At 46.1% G+C, this 17,446-nt stretch overlaps 1 protein-coding gene across 1 annotated transcript; it reads right to left on the reverse strand.

The window, feature by feature from the left end:
* Positions 1–273: 273 nt before the first annotated feature.
* LOC125537425 (uncharacterized) lies at positions 274–1,519 on the reverse strand. Its single transcript, XM_048700743.2, has one exon. The coding sequence runs from the start codon at positions 1,502–1,504 to the stop codon at positions 548–550; it is 957 nt and encodes a 318-aa protein (XP_048556700.2). The 5' UTR covers positions 1,505–1,519; the 3' UTR covers positions 274–547.
* Positions 1,520–17,446: the final 15,927 nt, after the last annotated feature.

The raw sequence follows: 17,446 nt of genomic DNA on the forward strand, positions 1-17,446 counted from the left end.
TGGAAGCTCTTACGAGGAACCTGAGTCGCCCTTCTTTTAGTATCATACAACAATCTTCAGTATCTCATTGACCCCTAGTAAGGATCCAATTGGGCATCTCATGAAACCCGCATATAAGTCATATTTAAGCCAATCCTATATTAAACTCAAATAAAAATTTGGATTAGATTGATTTTGAGTATACTTGTACCCGATGGTTTTCGCCGGCAGGAGCCCTCGTCCCTGGCCCCTAGCCTTGATGCTGTTGCTGTCAACTAAAGGGTAAAATCAAATTTTATTTTTTTATAAATAAAGGGTAACATCAAAAATTTATAGGAACAGTTGACAACTCCAGAATTTCTACGGAAGTTCTACTAGTATTAATTATCACGGCATCATCCAAATGAGAGGGGGGAAATTGAAATCAGAGACGCTAATAAGCTTGTTCCGCCATGACAAAATCTAAACAACAACATTCCAAGGAGTATTATGAATTATCCCCCGCAAAAAAAATTATGAATTATGATTACCCATGCGTGCATGCGCGCATGCATGGCGTGTACTGTAATCATCTAACAAAGTGCGCGGCGCGATCCCTCGCGGCGGGGCGCTGCTGCTGCTGCATGCGCAGCTGGTCGTGGAACCACACGATGAACTCATCGGCGCGCCGGTCGACCACGCCCTTGCGCCCTTCCTCGTCGTCCTCCGCCCTCGCCGCGAACGGCGAGTCCGTGATCCGCACCTGCCGCGGCGCCGGCCCGCGCCCGGCCGCCCAAGGCACCGTCGCGCCCTCCACGTCCTCCTCCTCCTCCACGTCGTCCATCAGCTCGAACAGCGTCTTCACCGCAGGAGCCGAGGTGTACTCCGGAAGGTCGCCGTGTTGCTGCTGCGGGAGCAGGCTCTGGCCCCGGTGCCGGTGCGCGCGGCGGCTGCGCCTGTGCAGCGGCGGGCTGCTGCAGCTGAACTCGACCTCGCGGGGCCGGTACTGGTACTGCTGGTACACGGCGGCGCCTGGGTCCATGGACCGGCACGAGAGCGTGGACGAGAGCGAGGACGCGCCGCCCCTGCCACTGTGCACGCCGCGGCCGCGCGGGTACGGGTGCACCGCGGCGCCCGGGTCCATGGACCGGCACGAGAACGCCGCTGCCAGGTACGTCGTGAACGCCGGATCCTGGTCCCGCGTCGACGACAGGTGGTTGTGATGGCGCTTGGACGACGACAGCATGTGGTGCAGGTTCACGCCGAGCGCCGCGAGCTTGGGCTGGTGCTTGCCGAGGCCCCTGACGAGCACAAGGTGCACGGCGCGCACCGTGCGCCACAGCTTCTTGGCGCTCAGCGCCGGCGCGGCCGTCGGGACCTGCTCGCCACGGCCGACACCGTCCTCCTCCATCCCCGCCGGCTGATAGTGATACGTATCCCCGCTCATGTCCATCGATCGCCCTACCTCTCCTCCTTTCTCGTTCTGTAAAATTCTAGTGCTCTTGGGCGCTTCTTCTTGGCCTAGCAAACTAATGGATCTCTGCATCTGACTGGAGCGGAAGAGTAGCAACCGCGGTATTTAAAGAAGGGTCACGTCGTGTGATGGCCACAGACCGCAGGACATTGATGCCACGGAGAATTATTGGCGCAATATAATGGTCTTCAAATTGTTCTTTTTGTGCTCATCTGCTAGCTCACGACGTGGTCACCCGGGGTTGGCCGATTTAGTTCCACATATATGTGCATGAGATCTTAGGCAGGAGGTCAGCACGGGCTTGCGTGTCATGCCATACATATCTGGCAAGCTCATACGATAGATGCATGGAATTGGTAAGCTTTTAAGCCCGCTTTTCTTGATACGCGCGTTCTGGTACACTGACTAAGAGTTTCCACGTTTAGCTTGCGTGATCTGCAGTCGAGAGAGAAAGGCTACAAGGTAGGTTGCTTGAGATATCGACGTGACCTTCCCTCGACACTTTTTACCATGAAAAATAGGTTTCTTGATGAAGTAGAAATGAGAGAAAAACGAAGAAATTCAGTGCCGAGGTTATGTATCTGTCCATTCTTGATTTGGTCATTCGATTCTATAACCCTAAACTTTTGGACTAGAAACACTTTAGCCCTAGGTCTCAGTCAAAAGTGTTACAACCGACGGAATAATGTTACTTCACTGTTGGTTCCTCAATGACATGTCGATCTCTAGATTTGGTCACTGGGTTCTAAGTTCTAACCCTAAACTTTTGACATGGGGAAACTTTAGCGCCAGATACCAATCAAAGTGTTACAATCATGCCTGCAAAAGAAATCTATTACAATCAACAAAATAGTGGTGGTTTCTTTTCTTTTTTTTCAGGAAAAATTTCAAATCTATTCATTGAACATCATGGCAGTATAAAGAACACGAGAAGTAACAAAAACTACATCCATATTCGTAGACCACCTAGCGACGATTACAAGCACCGGAACGAGCCAAAGGCGCGCCGCCGTCATCACCCTTTCTCACCGCAGCCGCGCAAACAAACCTTTGAAAGTTGGAAGAAATGAGAGGAAATCGAAGAAATTCATGTCGCAGTTATATATCTGTCCGTTCTTGATTTGGTCATTCGATTCTACAACCCTAAACCTTTGAAACCAAAAAAACTTTAGCCCTAGGTCTCAGTCAAAAGTGTTATAGCTTACGTACAATTGATGGGGTAATGTTACTTCATTGTTGGTTCCTCAATGATATGTCGATTTCTAGATTTGGTCACTGGTTCTGAGTTCTAACTCTAAACTTTTCACATGGGGAAACTTTAGCGCTAGATACCAGTCAAAGTGTTGCAATCATCCCCGTAAAACAAAACTATTACAACCAACGGAATAGTGGTGGCTTCTTCTTTTTTTGCCGGAAAAATTTCCAATCTATTCATTGAACATCATGGAAGTACAAAGAAAATGAGAAGTAACAAAAATTACATCCATATTCTTAGACCACCTAGCAACGACTAGAAGCATTGGAGCGAGCCGAAGGCGCACTGGCATCATCACGCTCCCTCACCGGAGTCGTGCAAACCTATACCTTTAAAAGTGGGTAGAAATGAGAGGAAATCAAAGAAATTCATGCCGCGGTTATATATCTGTCCATTCTTGATTTGGTCATTCGATTATATAACCTTAATGCTATGAGACTAGAAAAACTTTAGCCCTAGGTCTCAGTCAAAAGTGTTATAGCTTACGTACAACCGATGGAATAATGTTACTTCATTGTTGGTTCCTCAATGATACATCGATTTCTAGACATGGTCACTGGGTTCTAAGTTCTAACTCTAAACTTTTGACATGGGGAAACTTTAGCGCTACATATCAGTCAAAGTGTTACAATCGTCACCGCAAAAGAAAACTATTGCAATCGATGGAATAGTGGTGGTTTCATACACATAGCAGTCCACTCAGCACAAGAAAAATACGAAAAAGAAGTGAATTAGAAAAAGGAAATCAGAAGAAGGCAAGCAAAAACATGGAAAAACTCATGAGTCTGGAGAAGCCTAGATCTTCTTGAGCTCTTGTCTGAATATTCATTTGTGTTATTACATTAATTAACATAATTCGATCGACGACACCTCTAACCACTACCATGGCAGGTCTAGCCACCCTGTGACGAGCGAATAGATTATCCCTCTGGTGACCCAGTGTTTATGACTACCGATTTTGTCAAGTATTTTTTTTTTATTTTGTGTTATCTTGTACTCCCTCCAGTACATATCAATTGTTGCTGATTTAGTACAACAATTAATATGTATCGGAGGGAGTATAAAAGGCTTAGTTTTTTTTTGCAGGGAATAAAAGGCTTAGGTTACATGTATTTGAGGGGGTATTATAACTATCTCCATGATGTCGTCATCTGCTTAAGCTATGTTAAAGACAACTAAGAGCTTAAATTCAATTGTAACCCTACACAAATACTCAACACAAATTTAACATGTTGTGACTTAGAAGGGGTAATATAACTATCTCCATGGTGTCATCATCTGCTTAAGCTATGTTAAGACAATTAGGAGCTTTTTGGGGTGTTAAGAGCGTAGTTCGACATGGGCACTTAGCTAGAGAAACCACAATCATTGTGGTCATGCTTGGGACCATCGATAGACATTATGAAGAAAAGGGCATTGATATTTTCATTAACTAGTGTCTACTCCATGGAAGAAAATCAGTCAGGAAATTGATGTTTTAGTCAAATCTAAAACACTCAAGACAATCAGTCAGCAAATTCCAGACCGTATCATACAACAGATTCACATGGAAAAAGCCAGTTCTCGCATGAACCGGAAAGGGCTCACTTAATTAGCATGATAGCACAAAACTGAAATGATGAGTTGTGCGTGGCAAACATGTGGCTAGTAGTATTACTATTAGTGTACCAAGATAACTGTGTCAATACAAAGTGTTATGATGACGACATATTAGTACTAATTAAAAAGGAGGATATGTTGTCCTTGTGCCCTCCATGAATTATGAAAGAAAAAAGTGGAATTTTGATGTCACCAGCTAGACTAGCCAGCCTCAGCCAGCAGGTCACTGTTCATTAATTGGAATGTTTTATGCAATACAGTTTAATACCAGGGATGAGTCCATAAGAAGCAGCAGCAGCCGCTGATAATCTTGATATCACTGTCCGAGTTTAATGGTACACCCCACTAATTATACACAACCGGCATCTGTCCACCTCAAACAAAACAGCTAATGCCCAACATCACCTGTTCATATGGATGGGTATATGCACGTATGTATGAGCGCTTGCATCTGCACTGTGTTTAAAAAAAGTATTTCCGGTGGTGTTTAGTATGCAACTTTTGATCTAAGTAGGCTCATACACGTGTCTAAGATCTCTTAGAAAGGACATGTATACATGTTTAATTTTGGCACCTATTAGTAGTCAGAACACCATGTACTCCCAAAAAGATCCCATGGAGAACACCGTGGTAGAAGTTGCCTGCCCAAACTTGTGTGCTACGCAAGAGAAAATTTGAGGGAATTAGTAGCAGGGATGAGACAAAATGAAGAAGGCAGTTAATCGAGAGCCTCAAAATGGTATGAGACCTTGACCTTCTCTAAAAGCAGAAATGCAAGCCGCCATCGATCTGAATGTTGACTGTGATTTAGGTAAGTACGGTTTGCCTTTGGAACAAATTTTATTTTTAGGCTCCCTCGCAAATTATTATTTTTTTAGGCACAACGGACAGCCTAAACACCTTGTGTTCTAAGCCTTCTCTGGTGTGTTAATGGTTGCCTAAATTTTTCCATGGTTCCTTGTGGTTCATTGTAAAAATTGAAAAATAAAATTCACAGGCTCAAGAAAAATGGTAGACTTCAGCCCCATGGCGGTCGAACAGTGGCGTCTGCCTTCTTTTCTTACTTCATACCAAATTTATTGAATGATGGTTACATCTTCACGCAAAAAAAGGTTGCATATTTTATTCAACGGTGTTGCATCCTTCACCAGGATCATAACGAGGAAATCAGGAGCGTCTCCAGGAAAGACCTGATCCGATCCCTGTGTATAACCGCCTTAGCGAACTCATTTCAACCCTTTTATGTCGCAATGACAATGTATATAGCGAACAGATAAAGACTCCTTGGCCAAGGCTATGCGGTTTAAAGCAGCGCATAACCTCGACAACCATGGTATTACGTCATCACCGAAATCCTTTCTAGTTTTTTCCAATACTACCATCGTTTCTAAGTTGAATAATGTGGGTGCTAGTCTTGGAAAGAACAGGATGGATATTTCTATTTCGACAAACGCTTTGAAACATTTGGAATATAATCGATTAAAAGTTATTCCACGTTTTTGTAGCAAGTCTTTTGCCTCCCATACTGAGGAGGAGGAGTTGCATGTCACATCAGATGGTCAGCTACGCTCTCACTTAGTAGGAGCAGTTTCGGATGTGGCTCTAGATGAACCCGGCCGGGCTTAGTTCTTTGATTGAGCTTACAGCCTCCGGACGCAAATCAAAGACCGCACGTTTGAAAAAAAGTTAGTAAGTCCCATAAGAGGACGGATTTTTGTAGATCTCCTATTGTTTCCCCATGAATGCATTATCTTTTAATAGCAGAGGTCTTGGTGACTTGGCTAAATATTTATTTATTGCGGAGTGTAAGAGGAATACAATTTAGATTTTTTTGGCCATCTCTAAAACGGGGAGATGTGATTTCTCAGTAAGTCTGCTTAACCGTCTTTCTGGCGGGATAGAATTCACTTGGGTTTTGATACATCCATTTTGTATCATGCTTTTATATTGATATTTATTGCATTATGGGCTGTTATTACACATTATATCACAATACTTATGTCTATTCTCTCTTATTTATAAGGTTTACATGAAGAGGGAGAATGTCGACAGCTGGAATTCTAGACTGGAAAAGGAGAAGATATTAGAGACCTATTATGCACAACTCTAAAAGTCCCAAAACTTCACATAAAATATTTTTGAAATATATAAAAAATATTGGACGAAGAAAGCACCAGAGGGGGGCCACCTTCCATCCACAAGGGTGGAGGGCGCGCCCTACCCCCTGGGGGCGCCCTCCGGTCTTGTGGGCCACCTAGCAGGCCCCCGACGCCCATCTTCTGATATATGATGTGTTTTGACTTGGAAAAAATCAGAAGGAAGCTTTTGATACGAAGCGCCGCCATCTCGAGGCGGAACTTGGGCAAAACCAATCTAGGGCTCCGGCGAAGCTGTTCTGCCGGGGAAATTTCCCTCCCGAAGCTGGAAATCGAAGCCATCGTCATCACCAACGATCCTCTCATCGAGAAGGGGTCAATCTCTATCAACATCTTCACCAACACCATCTCCTCTCAAACCCCAGTTCATCTCTTGTATCCGATATTTTTATCAAAACCTTAGATTGGTACCTGTGGGTTGCTAGTAGTTTGATTACTCTTTGTAGTTGATGCTAGTTGGATTATTCGGTGGAAGATCATATGTTCAGATCCTTAATGATAATTAATACTCCTCTGATTATGAACATGAATAAACTTTTGTAAGTAGTTACGTTTGTTCCCGAGGACATGGGAGAAGTCTTGTTATAAGTAATCATATGAGTTTTGTATTCGTTCGATATTTTGATGAGATGTATGTTGTCTCTCCTCTAGTGGTGTTATGTGAACATCGACTACATGACACTTCACTATTATTTGGGTCTAGGGAAGGCATTGGGAAGTAATAAGTAGATGATGGGTTGCTAGAGTGACAGAAGCTTAAACCCTAATTTATGTGTTGCTTCGTAAGGGGCTGATTTGGATCCATATGTTTCATGCTATAGTTAGGTTTACCTTAATTCTTCTTTCGTAGTTGAGGATGCTTGTGAGAGGGGTTAATCATAAGTGGGAGGCTTGTCCAAGGAAGGCAACACCCAAGCACCGGTCCACCCACATATCAAATTATCAAAGTAACGAACGTGAATCATATGAGCATGATGAAAACTAACTTGACAACAATTCGCATGTGTCCTCGGGAGCGCTTTGCTTTATATAAGAGTTCGTCCAGACTTGTCCTTTGCTACAAAAAGGATTGGGCCACCTTGCTGCACCTTATTTACTTTTGTTACTTGTTACCCGTTACGAATTATCTTATCGCACAACTATCTGTTACCAATAGTTTCAGTGCTTGCGGAGAATACCTTGCTGCAAACCACTTGTCATTTCCTTCTACTCCTTGTTGGGTTCGACACTCTTACTTATCGAAAGGACTACGATAGATCCCCTATACTTGTGGGTCATCAGGTTTCACGACCGCCTAGAGATCGTTCTAGGGGCATTTTACTTGGCATAAACACAGGTATTATGGATGTGTTGGCTAGTTCGAATGGCGAGTTTCACGTTAAACTCCATATTCACAACAAGACCGACAACTTCACATGGACCCTCGTGGCTGTTTATGGGACAGCCCAGGAAGAGTTCAAGGCCGATTTTCTCCGAATTGGTTAATCTGGCGAAAGATAATTCCTACCCTATTCTTATAGGAGGGGATTTCAATTTGCTTCGATTTCCACATGAGAAAAGCCGCGATATGTTTGATAATCATTGGCATTTCCTTTTCAATGTTTTCATCGACAACCTAGATGTGCGAGAGGTTTCCATGATTGGGAGACAATTCACTTTGATGAATAGTCTTCCAGAACCAACATATGAGAAACTAGATCGCGATTTAATGGATACCGACTGAGAATCTAAATTTCCTATGGTGTCTGTTCATGCTCTACCTCGTATCAAGGCCTTAACAGACCACGTACCCATTCTCCTAACTACTGGTCTGCCACAATCACAGCGTAGATGCAAGTTCAAATTCGAACTTGTTGGTTGCATCGGGATGGCTTCCATGACATGGTCAAGGAGGTGTGGGAGAAACCAGTGGCAGGGCATACCCCAATACAAAAATGAAATAACAGAATGCATGCATTACGTAAATTCCTTGGTGGTTGGGTTAGGCATGCGGTGGGTATCCTCAAAAAGGAGAAGCTTTGTCTTTCATCTATCATTGATTAATTAGAAGCTTTGACAAAGGTTAGACCTCTATCTGAGCATGAAATCAAGATCAAGAGTCAATCGAATGCACAGATAGTTAGCATGCTGCGTGAAGAGGAATTCAAATGGTATCAGCATTCTAACTCTCAATTTATCCTGAAAGGTGATTCAAATACTAGATATTTCTATGAAGTCGCCAATGACAGATATCGGAAGAAACTTATCCATTCCCTACAACAGGATGAGGGCACGATTGAGGGGCATGAGCAACTTAAATCTTATATCACGAGTTATTATAAAAATCTGTTTGGAGCCCCAGAGGAATGAAACTTCTCGATGGATGAGACCCGAACAGATGACATCCCCCAGGTCTCCGATGAGGAAAACAACCTTCTAACAGGAAACATCCCCATACTCCGAGGAGGAAGTTAGAAAGGCGGTTTTCCTAATGGAGCACAATAAAGCCCCAGTTCCGGATGGTTTCCCCGCAGAGTTCTATCAGAACTTCTGGGAAGTCATCAAACCGGATCTCCTACTTCTTTTTAGTTACCTACATGCTGGCCAACTACGTTTATTTTGCTTAAACTTCAGCGAGATTATTTTATTACCTAATATTAATGAGGCTGAAAGGATACGACAATATAGACCCATTTTCCTCCTTAATGCTAGTTTTAAAATATTCATGAAAGTTGCGACTATTAGGCTGATTTTGGTTGCTGAACATGTGGTTCGTCCTTCATAGACAACTTTTATGCAAGGTAGACACATCCTCGATGGAGTTGTTATCCATCATGAAATAGTCCATGAATTACATCAGATAAAGTTGAATGGGGTGGTACTCAAAATAGGCTTTGAAAAAGCTTATGACAAAGTAAAATGGCCCTTTTCTTCAACAGACTCTCAGAATGAAAGGATTTTCTGTAGAGTCGCGTGCTATGATCCATAGCTTCGTTTCTAGAGGTAGTGTTGCCATTAAGGTCAATGATCACGTTGACCACTATTTCCAAACGAAGAAGGGATTGCAACAAGGTGGATGGTTATCACGCATGCTATTCAATATAGTGGCGGATATGCTAGCAGTCATGATTGAGCGTGCCAAGGTTGATGGCCAAATTGATGGGGTAGTAAATCATCTAGTTGATGGTGGTCTCTATATTCTTCAATATGCCGACGATATGATTCTCTTCATTGATCATAACCTCGAGAAAGCGAGAAATCTGAAATTAATTTTATCAGCATTCGAGCAACTCTCAGGTCTTAAGATCAATTTTCATAAAAGTGAATTGTTTTGCTTTAGCGAGGCTCAAGAGGAGGCTCATCTATATGCCGACCTGTTCGTATGCGGGTTGGGCCAGTTTCCGATCACATATTTAGGGATACCGATACAATACCGAAGGCTCACAAATGTTGAATGGAAATACGTTGAGGAGAGACTACAAAAAAGACTTAGGGGTTGGAAAGGTAAACTGTGGTCTCTAGGCAGAAGATTGGTCTTCATAAATTTAGTACTGAGTAATATGGTACTATATATGATTTCCTTCTTGTAGTTGCCGAAAGTAATTTTACATATATTGGATTATTTCCAATCAAGATTCTTTTGGCAATGATATAGCGAGCGAAAGAAATATCGACTAGCTAAATGGAGTGTGGTTTGCCACCCCAAAGACCAAGGGGGTTGGGTATTCATGACCTTGAGGTTAAGAATAGGGCCCTCCTCGGCAAATGGTTGTTTAAACTACTGACAAAAGATGGTGTATGGCAAACCCTCCTTAGAAAGAAATATGTGGTTTTCAAGGAAGTATCCCAAGTATACTGGAAGCCTAGGGACTTTTGCTTTTGGGCGGGACAAATGGTTACGAAGAAATATTTCTTCTAAAATGGATCCTTCTCGACTGAGGACGGCTCGGAAATTAGATTCTGGGAAGATAAGTGGCTAGGAAATGCCACACTCCGAGAACAATATCCGGCTCTATATATAACATTATGCGTCACAAAGGGGATACTATCGCCACAGTATTGGGATCATTTTCGCCAAATGTGACGTTCAGAAGGGATTTATTTGGTCCCAGACTCCAATCGTGGAACATCCTGCTCCAATGATTGTCACGGTGCAATTGTCACCTAAGTCCGATGTATTCCGTTGGAACCTACATGAGAATGGACAATTCTCAGTGAAGTCTATGTATAGAGCATTAATCTAGTCTGATGTGCCAATGGATAATAACAAGAAGATCTGAAGATGAAGATACCTCTTAAGAATAAAATCTTTCCATGGTATCTTCGTCATGGACTCATTCTTGCTAAAGATAATCTTATTAGAGGAATTGGCATGGAAGTCCTCAATGTGCCTTTTATCACCATGACGAGACAATAAAACATTTATTCTTCCAATCCAAATTGGCTCGTTCTATATGGTCAATCATTCATATAGCTTCTAGCTTGTATCCTCCTTGTAGTGTTGCTAATATTTTTGACAACTGGTTACATGAGATTAATCATAGGTTTAAAACACTTCTCAGGGTGGCAATGCTCACCGTTATTTGGCCGCTTTGGCTACGTAGAAATGAAAAGGTTTTTAATGATAAAAGTACTTCTCTTATGCAGGTTATCTACAGATGCACCGTGACTGGATCTCAACCCAGAGATGACGCCATACTACCAGCTAAGCTTGTAAAAAATAGATGCACCAGGACTCATCGCTTATGATTCTTTCTAGAACGCATGGAGAATCGAGACCTATTTACGGAGGTGTATACACGACTGAAGGCTACGGTGAGGGATACTTTTATGCAACATGAGTGGCAGCATGATTTTAGGATTGGCCCACCTCTACTTTAGGCGTTATATGTAGGGTAACGCAGCAGAAAACAAAAAATTTCCGACCTACGCACCAGCCCAGGACCACTATGGAGACTGCATACATGGTTTGATCTTTTTCATTACCAGCTCGTAGCACAGCGGGAAGTAGAGTCGATGACGATCGGCGGTGCAGATCCCCACAGCTGGGATTTACAACCTCCCAACCGCGAGGACGTATACCCTCATCTTCTCCTCAGATAGCCCTCTGGGAGGCGGTCAAATAGCCCCCCGGACGGTGTCGCGGACAGCCCTTCGGGAGGACCTTCGAAACTCGAACGGTCACTCGGACAGCCCTTCGGGAGGAACTTCGAAACTCGGACGGTCACATGAACAGCCCTCCGGGAGGCACTCACGAACTAAGACCGAAACTATGATCTCTCTACAGAGTTGCACACATACGGTGTCATCTATCTGGCAGGGCTTCACCGTCCAGAACTAGTTCCTGCCGGAACCCAGACAACCTTTCGGCTCTACGAAACTATTTCGCGGGGAGGGAGAGAGAAGCCAGATCATTGCATGGAACTTGTATCTGAGAAGGGATGAGGATAATGGAAGCCCCTTCTCCTCCTTTTATAGGCCAAGGCAAGGGGTGGGGTGCTGGAGGAAATACCAAAACACCCATGCTACATGTCCCACATGAAGGGTGAAATGGTAACTCAAGTGGGGCACCAAGGGGACACCATGGAGGCACCCCCTTGGCCAGCCACAACCTTGCCCCCTCCCATGGGGGCCCCCAACAAGCCACCAACATGTCTCCTAGAAATATGGGTGCTCACTAGACAAAAAGCCACCAAACATGTAACCCCCGATTCATGGGATCTTGTCCCCTCGTGCTGAGACAAGATGTTTTTCGCGAAACACTTTTTCTGAAAAATTCTGGAAGATCCCAGAACATTTCTGGCACCCTCTAAAATTCTTCTGGGCATGATCCAAAACATTTCCGGTGTGGTGATTTTTATCAGCGAAAAGCAACAACGGCGGTTACGGCAGCTCCGGAACATTTTCAGTTTTTCTCTCCGAAAATTCCCAAAAGTTCCCAAACCAATTCTGGGGCCCTCTAAGAATTTCCAGGCGAGTGCCGAAATCATTTTGACCTAATAATATATTCTGAAACAACTTTTCGGTTTTACCGAAACTCTTTCAGTGTTCTCTCTCCGGAACTCTTCCGATGTCTTCGAAACTTTTCCGGTGACTTTCTCTCAGACTCCCTATCTAGTATTCAGCAGATAGATGACCCTTAAGTGTGTGACCTATAGGTTCGATGAAGTATAGACATGACCTGGAACCCCTTCCGATCAATAATCAACATCGGAGCCGTGGACACTGAGGGAGTCCTAGATTAGGGGGTATCCGGACAGCCGGATTATATCCTTTGGCCGAACTGTCGGACTATGAAGATACAAGATTGAAGACTTCGTCCCGTGTCCGGATGGGACTCTCCTTGGCGTGGAAGGCAAGCTTGGCGATACGGATATGTAGATCTCCTTCCTTGTAACCGACTCTGTGTAACCCTAGCCCCCTCCAATGTCTATATAAACTGGAGGGTTTTAGTCCGTAGGAGGACATACAATCATACCATAGGCTAGCTTCTAGGGTTTAGCCTCTCTGATCTTGTGGTAGATCAACTCTTGTACTACTCATATTATCAAGAATAATCAAGCAGGACGTAGGGTTTTACCTCCATCAAGGGGGCCCGAACCTGGGTAAAACATCGTGTCCCCTGCCTCCTGTTACCATCCGCCTTAGACGCACAGTTCGGGACCCCCTACCCGAGATCCGCCGGTTTTGACACCGACATTGGTGCTTTCATTGAGAGTTCCTCTGTGTCATCATCATTAGGCTTGATGGCTCCTTCGATCATCGATAGCGATGTAGTCCAGGGTGAGACTTTTCTCCCCGGACAGATCTTTCTATTCGGCGGCTTCGCACTGTGGGCCAACTCGCTTGGCCATCTGGAGCAGATCGAGAGTTACGCCCCTGGCCACCAGGTCAGGTTTGGAAGCTTAAATTACACGACCGACATCCGCGGAGACTTGATCTTCGATGGATTCGAGCCCCTGCCGAGTACGCCGCCCAGTCATGATGAGCATGATTTTGCTCTACCATCGGACAGTGTGCAGGAGATCACACCGGCAACCGCTCCGACCCTCAATTCGGAGCCGATTGCACCATCCACGGACGGGGGGATAGACCCCGCCACGGAGGCTGTATTCTCAGCGGCGATCGAGCCGAAAATCGACCTTATCCTTCGCGAGAGCCGTGATGCCAAATTGCCGGATTCTTCCCCGACCACGGACTCCGAACCTCCTGCGCCCGTGCCCATCGAATCCGACTGGGCGCCGATCATGGAGTTCACCTCCGCGGATATCTTTCGACACTCTCCCTTCGGCGACATATTGAACTCATTAAGGTCTCTCTCCCTGTCAGGAGAGTCCTGGCCGAACTATGTTCGGCAGGATTGGGATGCGGATGACAAAGAAATTCGCCGCCCACCCACCACCCACTTAGTAGCCATTGTCGACAATTTGACCGACATGCTCGACTTCGAGTCCGAAGACATCGACAGTATGGACGACGATGCGGGAGACGAAGAGGAACCACTGCCCACAGGGCACTGGACAGCCACCTCATCATATGATATATACATGGTGGACACACCCAAAGAAGGCAATGGCGACGGGACAACGGAGGATGATCCCTCCAAGAAGCAACCCAAGCGCCGACGTTAGCGGTGCCGCTCTAAGTCTTGCCAAAGCGAAAGCGGTGATACCGGCATAGGAGATAATAGTCCTCCAGACAGTGCCGAAGATGACAACAATCCCCTCCAGCAAGATTTAGAGCAGGAGGATGGAGAAGCCAGCCCTCCCGAGAGAGCGGCAGATGGAGAGGCGGAGGATGATAATTACATGCCTCCCTACGAAGACGAGGCAAGCCTCGACGACGACGAATTTGTCGTGCCGGAGGATCCCGCCGAGCAAGAGCGCTTCAAGCGCCGGCTTATAGCCACGGCAAATAGCCTTAAGAAAAAGCAATAGCAGCTTCAAGCTGATCAAGATTTGCTAGCTGACAGATGGACTGAAGTCCTTGCGGCCGAGGAATATGAACTTGAACGCCCCTCCAAGAGTTACCCAAAGCGCAGATTGCTACCCCGACTGGAGGAGGAAGCATTAAAACCACATCTCCAGCATATGACACGGCTGATCGGCCACCTCGTGGCCGCGATAGAGAGGCACTTCAGCCAAAAGCTTAGCCCGCACCCGGCGCCACTCAAATAAAAATGACAAGGCACGGGGAAACACGATAGACCTGCGAGACGTATTGGAGGACAAAGCAAAACACGCAAGATCGATCTATGGATCACGAGGGCGCGCCATTACGCGAGACGATAACCGTCACGCCGGATACAGTAAAAGTAAATCCGGTCGGGCCGAACACAGCGGACAAGACTCATTCGAGCTGCGTCGCGACATAGCCTACTACAGAGGCGCCGCACACCCCATATGCTTCACAGACGAAGTAATGGATCACAAAATCCCAGACGGTTTCAAACCCGTAAATATCGAATCATACGACGGCACAACAAATCGTGCGGTATGGATCAAGGACTTCCTCCTGCACATCCACATGGCACGCGGTGATGATCTACACGCCATCAAATACCTCCCACTCAAGCTCAAAGGACCAGCTCGGCATTGGCTCAATAGCCTGCCAGCAGAATCCATTGGCTGTTGGGAAGATCTGGAGGCCGCGTTCCTCGACAACTTCCATGGCACTTATGTGCGACCACCAGATGCCGATGACTTGAGCCACATAATTCAGCAGCCGGAGGAATTGGCCAGGCAATTCTGGACACGGTTCCTAACAAAGAAAAATCAAATCGTCGACTGTCCGGATGCAGAGGCCCTAGCAGCTTTTAAGCACAACATCCGCGACGAGTGGCTCGCCCGGCACCTTGGCCAGGAAAAGCCAAAATCTATGGCATCCCTCACGACACTCATGACCCGCTTTTGTGCGGGAGAAGACAGCTGACTGGCTCGCAGCAATAACATATCAAAGAACCACGGTACTTCAGATACCAAGGATAGCAATGGCAGGTCATGTCGCAACAAACATAAGCGCCGCGTCAACAACGACAATACCGAGGATACAACAGTCAATGCCGGATTCATAGGCTCTAAACCCGGTCAGCGGAAAAAGCCATTCAAAAGAAGCACTCCGGGCCCGTCCAGTTTGGACCGTATACTCGATCACTCGTGCCAAATACACGGCACCCTCGACAAGCTAGCCAACCACACCAACAGGGAATGTTGGGTGTTCAAGCAGGCCGGCAAGTTAAACGTCGAAAACAAAGATAAGGGGCTACATAGAGATGATGAGGAAGAGCCCCGGCAGCCGAACACCAGAGGACAGAAGAGGTTCCCCCCACAACTGCGGACGTGAACATGATATATGCAACCCACATCCCTAAGAGGGAGCGGAAGTGTGCGTTAAGGGATGTATATGCGTTGGAGCCAGTCGCCCCAAAGTTCAACCCATGGTCCTCCTGTCCGATCACCTTCGATCGCAGGGACCATCCCACTAGTATCCGTCATGGCGGATTTGCCGCACTGGTCCTAGACCCAATCATCGACGGATTTCACCTCACTCGAGTCCTTATGGACGGCGGCAGCAGCCTGAACCTTCTTTATCAGAACACAGTGCGCAAAATGGGTATAGACCCCTCAAGGATCAAACCCACAAAAACGACCTTCAAAGGCGTCATACCATGTGTAGAGGCCCATTGTACAGGCTCAGTCACACTGGAAGTGGTCTTCGGATCCCCGGATAACTTCGGAAGCGAGGAGTTAATCTTCGATATAGTCCCGTTCCGCAGTGGCTATCACGCACTGCTCGGGCAAACCGCATTTGCGAAATTCAACACGGTACCACATTATGCATACCTCAAGCTCAAGATGCCAGGACCTCGGGGGGTCATCACAGTCAATGGAAACACAGAGCGCTCTCTCCGCATGGAGGAGCACACTTCGGCCCTCGCAGCAGAAGCGCAAAGCAGCCTCTTAAGGCAATCCACCAGTTCGGCGATTAAAGACCCGGACACCTTCAAGCGCGCCCGGAGTAATTGGCAACAAGACCGCCTGACACGTTCCGAGCTCGCATAGCAATGCGGCCCCTGCCCCAGTCCCAGCCAAACGGCGAAATCTGTGCCACGCGTACATAATTACGCATTGAAAATACCATGGGCACATGTGGGAGGGGGCACGACTACGGCACGCCCCAAGATGCGGCTCAACCGCACTAGGGGCTTCCCGCTTTGTTATTTTTCTCTCTTTTAGGACTTTACTCTCTGGAAACCCTGTCCGGCAGTATGATTGCCGGACATACGACGCAGCAACCAAGGAGTCAGAAAGCTATGTCGCACCATGGAACTCCCAGGTGGTCTCTGATAACGAGTGAAATATTTTCTTTAAATACCATTCCTCAGGTTGCCCTTGGAGGGGACATGTCAAATAGTCCTACTTTTTGCTTATCGCACTACTTGTATCATTCTGCGTCCACTAGACTATTACCACATTCTCTATTCTTTTATGTTCATTCACGACATTCAGCATCCGTACACTTTGGTACGGCTAATATGCCAGGGGCTTAAGCGTACCCACAATACAGCGTGAGAAGTCCGAACACTTTCAACAGTGTGGCACCCCGAACTTATAGCATTATATGCATCAGCTCTGAATCATGTCTTGGGTCAATAGTTGGGTTTGCCCGGCTCCCATGTTTTGGTACCTTACGTTCCGCTATATCGGCTAAGGTAGCACTGGGAGAACTACTGCGATTGTGCCTCGGTTCATCTGAGCAAGCACCTCAATAGAGAAAGCTAAAATTGACTGTCATGATAAGGCGAGAGCTGGTCACTGTCCGGGAGGTCTCGAGTCCCTAAAGACTTATGCCGCTTAGAGCGAGGAGTCGGTTTTTTCCGGCTTAAGGCGTGTATAGCGCCCCGAAATCGGCCTTCCGAATACTAGGGGCTTCGCCAAAATTTAAAATTGTAGACTTCTATGGCTAAGTGAGAGTGATAAAGCATTATAGTCCGATTGCCTTGTTCGTTGTGCTGAGCACCTCCCT

This window comes from Triticum urartu, chromosome 1A (assembly GCF_056163025.1).
Source record: "Triticum urartu cultivar PI428250 chromosome 1A, HENAU_Tu73, whole genome shotgun sequence".
Classification (NCBI taxonomy): domain Eukaryota; kingdom Viridiplantae; phylum Streptophyta; class Magnoliopsida; order Poales; family Poaceae; genus Triticum; species Triticum urartu.